The sequence below is a fragment of the Pleuronectes platessa genome, chromosome 5 (assembly GCF_947347685.1).
Source record: "Pleuronectes platessa chromosome 5, fPlePla1.1, whole genome shotgun sequence".
In the NCBI taxonomy this organism is placed as follows: Eukaryota; Metazoa; Chordata; class Actinopteri; order Pleuronectiformes; family Pleuronectidae; genus Pleuronectes; species Pleuronectes platessa.
In genome coordinates this window covers 15580075-15595110 of record NC_070630.1, presented here as the reverse complement: position 1 = coordinate 15595110, position 15036 = coordinate 15580075, and the positions used below count along the sequence as shown (strand labels likewise).

At 40.8% G+C, this 15036-nt stretch overlaps 2 protein-coding genes across 4 annotated transcripts in view; one reads left to right on the top strand and one right to left on the bottom strand.

Annotated features, from left to right (window-relative positions):
* The window catches only part of veph1 (ventricular zone expressed PH domain-containing 1), an 84693-nt gene extending 80621 nt beyond the window's left edge, over positions 1 to 4072 (bottom strand). The window contains exon 1 of the mRNA XM_053422993.1: positions 3937 to 4072. The gene's annotated coding sequence lies outside the window, so the exon portion shown is untranslated. The remainder of the gene's footprint in view (positions 1 to 3936) is intronic.
* Positions 4073 to 5926: 1854 nt separating this feature from the next.
* Positions 5927 to 14910, top strand: LOC128439920 (lysosomal amino acid transporter 1 homolog). 3 transcript variants are annotated; one of them, XM_053422440.1, is made up of 9 exons: positions 5927 to 6097; positions 6340 to 6680; positions 7209 to 7338; positions 7886 to 7973; positions 8615 to 8724; positions 8901 to 9002; positions 11708 to 11893; positions 12048 to 12202; positions 12673 to 14910. In XM_053422440.1, exons 2-8 carry the CDS (start codon positions 6469 to 6471, stop codon positions 12162 to 12164), a joined length of 945 nt encoding a protein of 314 aa, XP_053278415.1. In that variant the 5' UTR covers positions 5927 to 6097; positions 6340 to 6468; the 3' UTR covers positions 12165 to 12202; positions 12673 to 14910. The 3 variants fall into 3 exon arrangements, with proteins under 3 accessions (XP_053278415.1, XP_053278416.1, XP_053278414.1); XM_053422441.1 differs by having other exon boundaries at positions 12287 to 14910; XM_053422439.1 differs by having other exon boundaries at positions 12048 to 14910.
* The last annotated feature ends 126 nt before the right edge of the window (positions 14911 to 15036 follow it).

Genomic DNA, 15036 nt, shown 5'->3' with positions numbered 1-15036 from the left:
CACAGTTTCTCTACACCACTGCTTCATATCCGACAGTAGGGAACACATTGCAGTATAAAGAGTTGGGAAGGAATTTTTCTCTCATCTTTGCCTCAGTCTATTTATTTCAATGTTTCTTATTTTTTTGAAAATAAAAAGGCAGCTTTCACATTAGGACAAAGATGAATTTGCCCAACCGGCCATCGTCAGACATGTTAACTCTGCTCTTGAATAGCGAATCAGAGTTGGCTCTGATCACCTCTGATAATGTGCAAACAAGAAAATTGTGCTTTAAAATGGAACTAGCAGAGCAGCACTGATGTTGGGCTGAAGTGGGTCAGCTCGATATATGCGAGTAAAAGTCGAACCTTAAAGTTTGGTTGGCAATATCTTTCTGGAACTCCTTTCATAATACTTGTTGAATTGAAACAGAAATGTCGGCGTCTCGCAGTTATCAGGCAGCATTCATGTGTTTTGGGGGAGTAGCTTTGACGAGAGGGGCTATGGGAGGGGCTGGGATGTGTCGGTTAGACATTGTCAGAGAGTAGCCTGCTCTTCCTAGACTTTTCCAGGATTACCAACCATAGCTTCATTGAGATGTATTGCTCATTGATGGACAAGCTGGGAGGGTATCCTGAAAAAGTGTCCAGGACAAATCAGAGGTCACCAAAGTGCCTAGACTCCCTCCTCTAGTGAATACCTCTCATAAGTTTCAGAGTAATCCATCCTTAATCACCATACTAAGTTATAATTCCACCCCTGTTTGTTTATTTGTAAACCATCATTGAATATACCACGATTTATCTTAACCCTTACAGAGCAGCCACATTGAAAGATACAGATGAACATGCTCAGCTTTACTTTGAAATGCTTTAATGGACATTCCAGACCAAATCTTACCGCATCAGTTCCCCTTAAAATACTGCCCCAGTCCATGAGTATTTATATAATTTGTCTAAAACAAAGACTTTCATTCTTATTCTTCTTTTATTCCAAAAAGCTTCAATGCTCTTCAATTAACTTTGTACTTTTTTGCTGAGCGGTCCTATATGAATGGTATGATTAAAAGCTGGTTATTCCCTATAACTGGGCCAATCGGTTATGTAACTGATGCCATGAATTTCATGAATAAGTCACAGAGATGAGACTCCCTGAGGACTCCTCTGGAAATAGTTCAACGCTGTCACAAAGAACTCAGCGAAGACTTCTTGAAAGAAAAGATGCCGGGGGTTTAGCTTAAGAACATACTGTGGAAGTCTATTGTATCTTACATTGGTATTTTTCTTTTGAGTGTGTGTGTGTGTTTGTGTGTGTGTGTTTGTGTGTGTGTGTGTGTGTGTGTGTGTGTTTGCTATGTGGTAGAGAAGGCAGACGTCTCCAATATTTATGTCCTGCAGTTATGCAGCTGTGGAGCCACGACTTGGGAATTACACTAGGACAGGAGCAGAAGAAGAAGACAGCTACTGTAAAACACTCTGAAGCCACGAGAGAAAAAGAACGTGAGAATGTGAAATACTGAGAGACGGAGAGAGAGAGAGAGTACAGAGGCTGAGAGTGAAGGAAAACACGGGAGCTGATGTCTCATTTTCTCTCCGGAGAGTGGTCACTGATGGAGGAAGCACAAGCAGACCACAGGAACACTTAATGTGACACTCGCAGATGGACAGAACAGATATGTTATGAAAAGAGGAGACATGACAGACTTCCATTTTCTTAGGTTTATGCGTCACAACAAAAAGTTGTTTTCATTTAACAGCACAATATAAAAAACTCACTCTGTTCAAAGTCAGCTTTAACCCAGATAGGTGGCATAAAAAAATCTTGTGGGAGCAATTGTGCTGGATTCCAAGGTGAAACTAATTTCAGTCCCAGACCGAGATAAAAAAGATGTCGACAAAAAGAAGCTTCCTCCCCCCTGTGTCTGTGTGTGTGTGTGTGTGTGTGTGTGTGTGTGTGTGTGTGTGTGTCTGTGTGTGTATGTGTGTTTGCAGCAGGCATAACTGTGACAACTGCCACTGAATCCGTCCTAAACTCTTTGCTCTCAGGGCCGGCTCCGTTGCTCTCGACTCATGACTGCTGAGAGGATTTTCCACAGTATAGAGAGGAGGAGGAGGAAGAGGAGGAGGAGGAGGAGGAAGAGAAGAAGAAGCAGTGCTAGTTATGGCATTAACCGCCACACTCAACCGACTAACATTCGTGCACGATTTCCAAACCATCCATTATTCATTACTCCCTGCTGCCTTTCCGCAGTCAAATTCAGAGTCTGGAGCCAAGAGATGAGGATGAGAGAGGCATGTTCTGGTTGCAGCGTTACAGGTCTCACCCAGGAGTGCACGCTTTAAGAAATACGTTCAGCGCACAAAATATCAGGAACTCGTTCTGGCTAGAAAAGCTGCTTTCAAATATCCTCAATGCAACTTTCATGGGTTTCTAAGTTTAGACATCGTTTCAGGTCCTGCAGATGACAAATTATACATTTCCCCTGTCCCGGAGAAGTGACTGAACTGACGGGATTTAGCTGTGAATCACAGCTTTGGCTTGGGGGTGTGTGTGATATAAAATGTAAGTGGCCCTGAAGTGCAAAACACAAAACAACAACAAATTACAAAACACAACGGCAATTCTCTTCTTACAGAAAAGTTAGGTACCTGCTATCAACAGGGCTCATTGCTAATTGGATAAATGCATTTTGCATGTGTATTGCAATGTTTTGTTGTATTTTCCTATTTTCCTATATGTTTCTTTATTAATTGATATTTTTTCCTATTTGAAAACTTGTTTTGAAAAATACACCAACTTCCTTCTCTTGGCAAGTGAATATCAACTAATTGCATCCAGCACAAGATAAATTCACCTAAACCCAGTTTAACTGTAGCCTCGATTTTAAGAATGAAACCCAAAACCACATCAAATTAAGGCAATCCAAATGCAAACTAGATGACACAATAAAATAAAATAAAATTTGATTGTGGTCTTCACAGACACATGTGATTCAGTGTGTGTCCGTTCATCTGTCCTTGTCCCTACAGCTTCAGCTTCCACTCAGAACATGATGAATTTGGCAAGAACAGAACATGAATGGCAACACTATACGAGTAAAAACAAACAAACATCATAATATTAATAAGCACTAATGCTATTTGAATGAATGCAGGTGCAAAGAGAACGAACAGATTGTCCCTCCGATTATGTCCTTCCTCTGTGGGACATCAGACTGTCTATCTCGGAAGTCTGTGACCTTGAGGGTAGTCCCCCACCGCACACACACACGCGCGCGCACAACACACACACACACACACACACACACACACACACACACACACACACACACACACACACACACACACACACACACACACACACACATTCAGAGGTGGAGCAACGACAGGTATGTATTAAAAGATGAAGAAATGAACGAAGCAAATGTGAGTAATGCAACTGAACTTGCCTTTCAGCTCCTTCATTCCAGTGTATTTACACCGAAACACACGCACACACGCACACACTGACAGAGAGCGAGAGACAGACTACATGTCAATAAAGCCGGTGTAAAGAAGTAGTCATGGGACACCATAGTGTTTTCACAGGACAGACTCAAACATATTCTATAGACACTATGTTCCATGTGTGTTTGTGTAATCTTGCAGCAGCAGGTGAGTGTAAACACACTGTCTAAATATGCAACATTTCACAACTGAACCCGATAACACATCCAGTCACCTCTCATATCCACCTGCGCGATCCCTTCTGTCTGTCCCTGCGTAAAATATATCTGCCTCACGGTTTCCACCTCAGCCGCTCAACTTTCCCGACATCACGGAATGTGGGTGGCATTCATGCTTTTCCCCCGGCAACGCGATTTTTTCTCCACCGACGGTCAAAGAGCCACGCAGCAACGAAGCCAGAAGCACAACTGATCCATCTCCACACACCTCCAGAGGACAGCGGGCAGCTTACCTGCTCCACGCCGGACGAGGACGCACAGGACACCGAATGTGGAGCTCCGCTCAGCACCTCCAGTCCTCCAGACCCTCCGTCCATCCAGCGCTGCACATAGGAGCCCACATTACACCCCTGTACAGCTCCCCCCCACCACACACACACACGCGCACACACATAGCAAGCCTTGACATTCATCCTCATCGCCCAACATTCAGAAGTGCGCCATCGTGCGGCAGATCAGGGCGCACCTCGCAACAGGTGGATTGAGGGAGGGAGGGACAGGTGTGTGTACAAGTACTGTCAGATAATACAACAAGTACCAGGATGACTTGTGACTTTTAACATATGTTACAGGTTGAGTCATACATAGGCTGAATAAATCTATGATGTTTTTTAAGAAAGAAAGAAAGAAAGAAAGAAAGACAAATCTTGAGCTACTGCCAATTCTTGGGCGTCTTATCTAACAGTGGTGGAATGTAACAAAGAACATTTACTTGTTTTTGGATACTTTTTGATTTTACTCCACTACATATATATCAGCTAGTATCTGTACTTTCTACTACATTACATATTTAAAATACCTTTTGTGACATCTTCACTTTGTTTTAGTTTTTTATATCTATATGATCAACAGATATATTTATACACAGTAATCAACTATGTTGGGGAATTGGTTTGGGGCTGGTAACATTGGACGGATTTGGAAGTGACCACCATGACTCTGCCATAATGATGTAGTTGTCTATTTCATTAGGGAAAAAGTTACACTCAGCAAGTACCTTTAATACTTGACATATATTAAGAGCAAGTGCGTATTTCCTTTTATTTAAGTAGAAAAGTTAATCTGGTACTATTACTTTAACTTTTTGTCTTTTTAATTGTACTTTTACTTTCATAAAACATGAGAGTACTTCCTCCAGCACTATAATCTGATAACCCTTTTACAGGAGATCTTAAAGGCAGCATGTGCCCACACAGAGGGGATGAAGAGCGAAGAGGAGATGAGGCCTGATGGCTTCATGGCTCTCTTCCAACCCAGAGTTAAACCTAATCCCTTCTCCCAGCTCAGAGGTAGCTCACTCTTTAATGTTCACAGCAACCAAACTGGGCTTCAGGAAAAGAAAAGATCAATAACATTGATTAATACTGTTATCAGTTATTGATCTGGCCAAACATTCACTGTATTTCTATTCACTATTACTGTCAGTTGGCCCAGTAGTGTTGACAGTTACAATTAATATTTACAAATATCAAAAAATAAGCTAATCTAATGAAGGAAAAATTATGGAGTCTACCAAAAAGAAGTAGGTTGTGTAAGCATTGTACCGTTGGTATAATAATGTATTTATTGATAGGTCTTGTGCACAGCTGTGATGTGATCAGTAGGTGGCGGTATTTCCCCAGACATCACCTTCAGTAAGTGAAGCTAGACAGTGTGTTGCTTCCTCCACCACTCGAGCTTCTTTTATAAAGTCCTATTCTTTAACCATCATTGTATACCGGTGTTTGTTGAAAATAAGATGTGGCAAAATTGCTCCTGGTGCTGCCTTAATGTAATCACATCCTATTTGAACAGTCTGTGTCATTGCATCGCAGACTATGTGTGAATGAGACATCTCATATTTAATACTCGTCTCACTACATCTGTACATACTCATATTTACCATATCTGTAGATAAATGAGCTTGCTGCTCTTTTGTTATCTGTGGTTTTTCATGTTTATTCACAATATATGACACTCTGTCACCTGTAGATATTCAGCCTCATCAGCACCTAATCTACCATTTGCACTTTCTGGTAAAATGTAAATCTGCATTTACTCGTACATGTACTATGTGCAATAACGATACAGTTGATACTTAAATCTGAAAACATTGCTTTGTTATACAGATATAGATGAAAACTATATTACTATAATTACCAATTATACACGTGTCATAAAATTCGTTCGCTATGATTTTATTTTGAAGATCCTGACAGGATGTGGTGCGATGGTTCCGTCTATATTGACCTCAGTGGAACAGCAGTGATGGAGGACAGCATCAGCAGCTAGCATGTCTCCTTCTTTGCAGACTCATGTTGTGTAGTTGGTGTGTGAGGATGTGTAGGAGGTTCAGGTACACACAGACACACACCCACACACAGTCTGCTGTCCGCTACCAGCCCATGTTACCAGGTGAGCGCTTCAAACAAGCTCAGTTTAGCTAGCTTTGTTTGTTAGCATCTCCTCCTCAGGTCTCTGGTAACTCAGCCAAACAATGACAGTGTCTAAAGCTAATGTAAATGAGGCTTATGTACCAGTGAAGCTTATTTTAGAATAAACAGACAGTTAGTATATTTCGAGATCTACGCGTTAATGTTCACTTTAGACATTGTTTTTGTTCCTGTTCTCATGTGTGATTCATTGATCTCTTGCAGACGGGTCAGATGAGAGTTGAGGTATGTAGCTGTAGTCCTGCTCTCATCAGCAGCTCAGTCCTGTGTTAACACAACAAACACACACACACATCTACTCACACGAGCAGCAGCAGGACCGACCCAGACTCCATGGCGGCCCCTCCTCGCTTCCCCGGCGGGAAGAGTGTGGACGTTTCCCCGGCTAACTGGAGCGGCCCGGCAGCCCTGGGCAGGCCGATGTGTGTCAACGGGACCCCGTGGATCCTCTACCTGCTGGAGGAGTGTGTGGACAATGTGTGGGAGTACTGCAGCGTGGTGATAGGACTCGTATCCATGTTCTGCTTCCTGCTGTCCACTCTACCGTAAGTGATGATGGACATGTTTGCCATCACAATGACATGTTAGACCTCCAGGTAAAACTAATGATGTCTCTGTGTTTTTGGGGTTGTCTGTCTGTCTATACGTCTGTCTGTGTGTCTCTGTGTGTCTCTGTGTGTCTGCCTCTCTGTATGTCTGTCTGTGTCTACCTCTCTGTCCTTGTGTCTGCCTATCTGTACGTCTGTCCTGTCTATGTCTGTCTGTCGGCCTCTCTGTCTGTGTTTCGGTCTGTCCTGTCTGTGTCTATCTGTCCTGTCTGGGTTTCTGTCTGTCCTGTCTGCGTCTGACTGTGTCTACCTCTCTGTCTGTGTCTGTCGCTCTCACTCTCTCTCTGTGTGTCTGTCTGTCTGTCGGTCGGTCTGTCTGCCTGCCTCTCTCTCTGTCTGTCTGTCCTGTCTGTGTGTCTTTCTGTCTGCCTCTCTCTCTCTGTCTATCTGCCTGCCTCTCTGTCTGTCTGTTTTTCGCTGTCTGCCTCCCTCTCTCTCACTCTGTCTGTCTTCCTGTGTGTCTAGGCAGGTCTACGAGGCCCATCGTAATGGTAAAGTGGAGGAGGCCATGTCTTTTGGCTTCCTCTTCTTCCTCTTCAGTGGAGACGTGACCAGCTTTGCAGGCTGTTACCTCACCAGCCAGCTGCCTATTCAGGTAAACACACAATCCAGCCTGCTGTGAACTCACTTGTTAGTGTCCTTTGGTGATGGTAGTCGCTCATAGATCATTAGGTCACCAGCGACACAGGGATAAACAACCATTCATACTCACCTATGGTCAATTTAGAGCCCTCCTCCCACTTGACCCCAATCTGTGTTTTGAGGGGAGGAAGAGGGAGTACCTGCAGTCAACCTGCACGAACATGGGGAGAGCATGCAAACTCCAACCACGTACATTATTTACGCACAAGCCTTGCTTTTTGTCATGTTGAGCCAATCTGTTTCACTTGTAGCTCACTATAATGTAATTGCTTAACTTAGTTTTTTACAGACATTTGCATGTGTACAGATTCAACTCCTGCTGAGAAACTCCGGAGGATCTTTGGAGCTCAGTGCATATCGATATAGTAGCTTATGCAATTTTCACAGCCTGAGCCTGTTTCTCTATTGCACATTGAATAATTTACTCTTCCACCACACAATTGTGATCCACATGTTTATTATCATCTCATTTTCTCTCTCCATCTCTGCTCCTCCCTCAGACTGTTACAGTGGTGTTCTACATCTTCACAGACGTGATCCTCATCTCCCAGTTCCTGTACTATAAGATTAAGAACAGCTCCAGCAGAAGTAAGCCCTAGTATTATCTCTTGTGTAGATTAAAGGAGGTGGCGAGTGATGCCCGTGCTGTGTGAGCCAACCATATTGTGACCCTCCGGTTCAGTTAAAGCATAACAACAAGGAAGGATGTACTTCCTGTTGATGACCCAATAACTATATCTTGAATTGCATAACATAATAAAGTGAAAACATGGGCCTTACAGCTGTAAGACACTGTCAACTTTACAAGTTAAGTCGTGATAAAACATGAATTAACTAGTCATCTGCTGCACATAAATGAAACCATATGAGCTAAATACAGGATATAAAAAAAGAACCTGCAAATCCTGGATCACTGCTCATTTATCACTTATACCCACAAAGACATAAATAATGTAATCATAGCTTTACTGGGACTTTTCACCAGCAGAAGGAATGAAAACAATTCAGCAACTTGATAATCAATTTCAGCAGCACACACGTATACAGGATATTTTAGCTGTGTGATTGCAGCCTTTGCTATTGGCTACTTTAATGTCACTGATACAGAATGGAAGGCATCGGCACTGGGTGTAGGACTGACAGCTTAAACTCAGCTAATGCAAACAGTGACATTTCCTGCTGTGTGACTTCACTGTCAGATTTTCATTTAGTGTGTGTTTGTCATCTAGAGAGCCCTGGGCTGAAGTGGCTGTGCTCCATGTGGTGTGTTGCTGCTACATTAGTCCTCCTGGCTTTACCCAAGCTCATCATTGACAATAGTGCCAATTTAGATCCCCAGGTAGGTCGATGGTGTGTAGTTTATGTTGTATACTGGTGTGAGCGGGGTTACATTCACTTGTTCATGGAACAGATTTCTTCCTTATTATTTTGCGATTTTCCTGTTTCTTGTCAAGGTGCAACATTTTGACCCTTTTCATGGCTGTTCTTCTCCCTCTTTCTCCTAATCACCCTCAGAGTCCAGCTGCCTCTAAATCGGTAGAAATCACTGGCTACATATGTGGGTACCTGGCGTCGGTCTTCTACCTCTGCTCCCGTTTACCCCAGCTCTATAAAAACGTAAGTGACAACTTGTTTGTTTGACTCGGTCAAGGTCTGGAGTCTGTTTTCATGGTTTGCGTGTGAGCTGAGCCGTCCTGATTGGAGACAGCTTCCCCGGGCTCCCATCCCAGGGGTTCCATTGAAAACTGAACTTATTACATGTCAGTAAGTCAAAAAAATTGGGATCAAGAATGTTTGAAATGGTAGGTGAGATGTGTGTGTTTGTGTAACATTGTTGGTGTGTCAAAATTAGAACCAGGCAGTGAAGACAATGGAGCTGTTGTACTACTGAAACATCCTGGCTCAGAAGCAGATAATAATCGCCACAGGGGGTTGTCTCAGTAGACTGATATACAGTGCCTTGCATAAGTATTCACCCCCCTTGGACTTTTTCCCATTATGTACTGTTACTAACTGGAATTCAAATAGACTTAAATAAACTTTTTCCCGTTTGATCAACAAAACATGCATAGTACTTTGGAGGTGCAAAATAAATTTTATTGTGACACAAACAATAATGAGAACAAAAAAGTTGACATCTGTTGGGTGCATAAGTATTCACCCCCCTGTGTCAATACTTGGTAGAACCCCCTTTCGCTGCAATTACAGCTGCAAGTCTTTTGGGGTATGTCTCTACCAGCTTTGCACATCTAGAGATGGAAAGGTTTGTCCATTCTTCTTGGCAAAAAAGATGAAGCTCAGTCAGATTGGATGGAGACCGTCTGTGAACCGCAATCTTCAAGTCTTGCCATAGATTCTCTATTGGATTGAGGTCTGGGCTTTGACTGGGCCATTTTAAGACATTAACATTCTTTAATCCAAACCATTCCTTTGTAGCTCTGGCTGTATGTTTAGGGTCATTGTCCTGCTGGAAGATGAACCTCCGCCGCAGTCTTAAGTCTTTTGCAGACTGCATCAGATTTTCTTCAAGGATTTCCCTGTATTTGGCTCCATCCATCTTTCCCTCTATTCTGACCAGTTTCCCTGTACCTGCTGAAGAGAAGCATCCCCACAGCATGATGCTACCACCACCATGTTTCACTGTTGGGAAGGTGTGCTCAGGGTGATGGGCAGTGTTGGGTTTTCGCCACACATAGCGTTTTGCATTGAGGCCAAAAAGTTCAATTTTGGTCTCATCTGACCAGAGCACCTTCTTCCACATGTTTGCTGGGTCTCCCACATGGCTTCTGACAAACTCCAAACGGGATTTTTTATGGATCCCTTTCAACAATGGCTTTCTTCTTGCCACTCTTCCATAAAGGCCAGATTTGTGGAGTAGACGACTAATAGTTGTCCTGTGGACAGATTCTCCCACCTCAGCTGTGGATCTCTGCAACTCCTCCAGAGTAACCATGGGCCTCCTGGTTGCTTCTCTGATTAATTTTCTCCTTGTCCGACTCTTCAGTTTGGGTGGACGGCCTCCTCTTGGTAGGTTTGCGGTTGTGCCATATTCTTTCCATTTTCTTATGATGGATTTTATGGTGCTCAGAGAGATGTTCAAAGCTCTGGATATTTTTTTATAACCTAACCCTGCTTCATATTTCTCCACAACTTTATCCCTGACCTGTTTGGTGAGCTCCTTGGTCTTCATGATGCTGTTTGTTCAGTAATGATCTCCAACAAACTCTGAGTCCGTCACAGAACAGGTGTATTTATACTGAGATTAAATTGCAGACAGGTGGACCCTATTTACTAATTATGTGACTTGCAAATGTGACTTGTGAATGCAATTGGTCGCACCAGATCTTTGTTAGGGGTTTCACAGTAAAGGGGGTGAATACATATGCACTCAACACTTTTCAGATTTTTATTTGTAAATAATTGTGAAATCCATGTAATATTTCCCCCCACTTCCAAATGATGCACTATTTTGTGTTGGTCCATTAAATAAACTCACGATGAAATAAATTTTAATCTGTGGTTATACCATGACAAAATGTAGAAAAGTCCAAAGGGGGTGAATACTTCTGCAAGGCACTGTAGTCCAAGAGAAACTTCTCTCTCACACACACACACTCGCACGCACACACACACAAAATTGTAAAATATTAACTCTGATGTACCCTGGGGAAATTATTGCCAGTTCAGACATGTTCGTTGAGCAGAAATCCCAAAACATTTTCACCGTATCATTACTTGTGACACGTTACCCATCTAGGTAGTAAATGTGTAAAATATTCACATGTTGCCAAGCAACATCTCAGCATTTCCCAGGGTTGTTGACAGATTTGACTCAGTCACACCAGCAGAGAATAAAACTCTATTATTCAGCCATAGTTCAAATGTTTCTTTGGTTTCACAATATTGGATTAATGCTCATTCTTCTGGACGGAGGCAGAGTATAATGTGAAGAAGTGAAAGACTAGTTTTGACTGTGTTTTTCAGGTACAATGACAGAACTTGCCTCAACATGAGCAGCACTCTACTTAATGACACTCTAGTCAGTTACTGCCTTAAAATAATAAATGTAATCAGCAGACCCCAATAGACAATACATTATTTGTGAGCAGAGGGATTTGATTTAATTTGTTAATAGCTATGAAAATTCTTTAATCCTGTTATGCTGATCTTATCTATCTGGAGTCTAAGTACACAGCGAATAAACAAGACATGGTTTTGCTTTTACACCGACTGTGGTGTTTCACTTGTGTCCACTTGAAGACAAGGCTTCTGTTGCTGCTGCTGGTTTGTTATTTAAATACTGTCCACTTTATCTATTCTAGTTCCGGCGACAGTCCACGGAGGGGACCTCTTACCTGTTGTTCGCCCTGGCCATGATGGGCAATGGGACATACGGGTTGAGCGTCATCGTGGTGCTACCTGCTCTGAAGGGCTCCAAACAGACGTTCATCATTAAACATCTGGCCTGGCTCATTGGCAGCCTGGGAGTCCTCCTACTGGACTTCTTTGTATCCTTTAAATCACAAGTTCACAATCATCACCTGGTTGAACACGCCAATCACATGCATAATACATGTGTAATACACAAAGTACATCGCTTTAATAGATGACTGAAGAAAATATGTGCTGTCAGTGTTTTGGATTGATCCTTAACCTTATTAGGTAACTGCCCAGTTCATCATGTACAGAAAAAACCACCCTGCTAAAAGCAAAACACTGCTCAGCGTTCCAGAGGTGGAGCCTCTTCTGTGTGAGGAGGAGGAGCTGTCAGTGTTATAGGAAACAACACGGACACCGACTTAGTCAAGAAGAGACCGGTTAGTCTGTGTTTTGGATCATTCTTTTGAGGTCTGTCTGATCATTGACTTAGTCATGATAAACAGAGAAAACATGTGTTGCAGATGCATTTTGAAAATGAGGAACCGGTGGAGCCAGCAGATGATTCCACTGCATCTTTTCTGTTGAATTATCTGCTGTTTATAGGACACACACAATAATCATCTCTTCTGTGATTCATTGTAGTAATAAGTTATTATTAATAATTAATAATCAGGTCACAGTTTGTTTTTCTCCTCACTGGAGGTCAAGTTTAACAAAGTACCACTTTATTAACATTTATGTTAACAATGTGTTAGCATCAATTGAATCTTTATCTGACTATGTACACATTATTATTATTATTATTATTATTATTATTATTATTATTATTATTATTATTATACCTCTGGGACTTCTTCTCTGGAACTTCTTGTTTCGTTGGAATAACTTTATTTTTATTTGCCACTAGGGAGCAAACACACCCACAGGAGGAAGCTTCTAGTCAGATGTCTTTAAACAGATGCAAGCTTTATGGAAGAACAAAGTGCCTGTTCACATTTTGACAAGGTATATACAACTGTAGCAGATTATACAAGGTTTTTTTTCTCAGATGGTGGACAAATCGTTTGTTTGCTCACGGTTTTCTTTTCTGCATGGTTAGCTGTGGCTGACGGGAAGTTGTCATTATCAAAATATTAGCTCACTAGACTTATGTTTTCAGTTCATTAGAATTAGACAGGATATAGATGTGTATAGGTTTCAAAGGGATCATCTCTGCTTTCCTTAAGAAAGACTTGGTGCCTTTTATAAGCTGATTATAGTCTTATAATATAAATGCACTGTATATCTATTTGTGTGCGTGTGTAGCCAGTAGCATTAACAGTGTTAAGTTTCCTCTTAATGGCGTTTTCTAAGACATTACTATTCAACAATGATAGATCTAGAAATAGGAACCTTATTATGATTTTATGGAGATACTTTTAAAAGTGACAAACCTCAAAATGTTTGTACTCAGTCATGAGGTTTAAACAGAAGCGGCTCATGTCAAGTCTGACTTTCCTTCTTTTTTTAACACCCCTCCAATGTTAAGTTCAATAAAGAGTAATACTTGACGAATAGATGATGACATTAAAGGCGAGAAATAACAAACGATAAGTTCAATTAGAGATAATATGGATTTAGATAATTAACTAAACTAATGTCTGTTCAATGTTGTACTAAATCTTGTGACGCAGTGTGTGAGAAGCGGTGTCACAGTTTGAGCAACTATTGAACTAACTGTACCTGAGATCTGCAGATTCCTCTACCTCATTATTCTATGGACAGGTTTATTACTCCCATCGTTTCATTGTGAGCTGGCCTGAAATCTGGCCACTATGCTTAGAAAATTGATTTAGCGTTAAATTAGACAATTCTAATTTATTCAACAACATCAACACTGCTGTTTCAGTTTTGAAATATACGTTCCTCGGTGTCACCAAATAAACCTGAGCAACATGATTGACCTTTTTTTTTTGTCTCAAACGGAGATGCAATAATGTGAATTTATGTAAATTCAACAAGACTTTGTTTACTAATTAATCTGTTTCCGTAGTAAATCTAGTTTTTGCTAACTATTTTTGTATTGCACAATTTATACTTCAAAACCTTCTGAATGAGTCTGATGTACTTTTTCAATCCAGAACAAATTATTTGCTATTTATTGAATATACTGCCACTATAAACTATGCTGTATTTATAATACTGTAGTTTTTTACTTAAATGGTGATGTATTGATGTATTTATTTTCTTATAACATGTTCTTACAGATGTTCACATCAACAAATACATTGTATTGCATTCTGAGCTCTGTGACAATGTCTTCTAAATCTGAACAACACAAGCATTTACTGTATGTAGCCTATATGGAACAAAAGTTGAATATGATATCTGACTGTTGATTTTGTTTGAAGATAAAGAGAACACACACACAAAAAAGCAAGTATCATCTGCTCATTTGAACACATGTTCAAGTTTTTTTCAGTGATGACAGATTGTTCTTTTACACTTTCCACAAACATTAACCTACACTGAACATGTTAGTTTATTTAGTTAATGCATCCCAAATTATTACTCTAATGGTTAAAATATTTGTCCTAAAGGGAAAAGTCATGACTTCAGTTTGAATTGTTTGTCTGCTTACGATTAAGGTTATTTATTTTAAAGGGACAAATCACATTATGTGAAAATGTGCCATATTTAGCCACCTAGGCTACTTTTCATCTGCAGTCCCTCGCAGATTGATAATAAAACAATACACATAAACAAGTATATAAAAACACAAAATCACAAGCCACAGGACCAAATAGAGTCACGGTTTGTAGTGATCAGAGGATGGGGCCACAGTTTCAAGGTCCTGTCAAGACACAATAACTAAGTAAAAGGCTCCTCACATCTTGTATTACATGTGAAATACTCCTGTAGTAATTTAGTGGTTATGATTACCCACAGCTCTTTGTGGAAATGTTAGTTTATAAGGATACAATCAATTTTATGTAGAATTTGGATGCAAACCTTTCTGAAAGTGTCAGATTATTCTAGTAAAAATATTACATCCATACTTGGCAGTACCCCTTCCTTAAAGTATATATGCATAACCTTGTCAACTTTTTTATGTCACTGAAATGTATTGGTTAAATAAACAAAAGTTAAAAAATGCGTAAATCCATATCCTTGTCTTTGCTATTTCAACAGTTTGGTACCTTGCTACTTTGTTTTCTCCTTTGTGTTGTCTATATTTAATTAGAATCCATAGCTCCAGGTTTTATCAAAGGTTCAGTGTTTAGAATTTAGT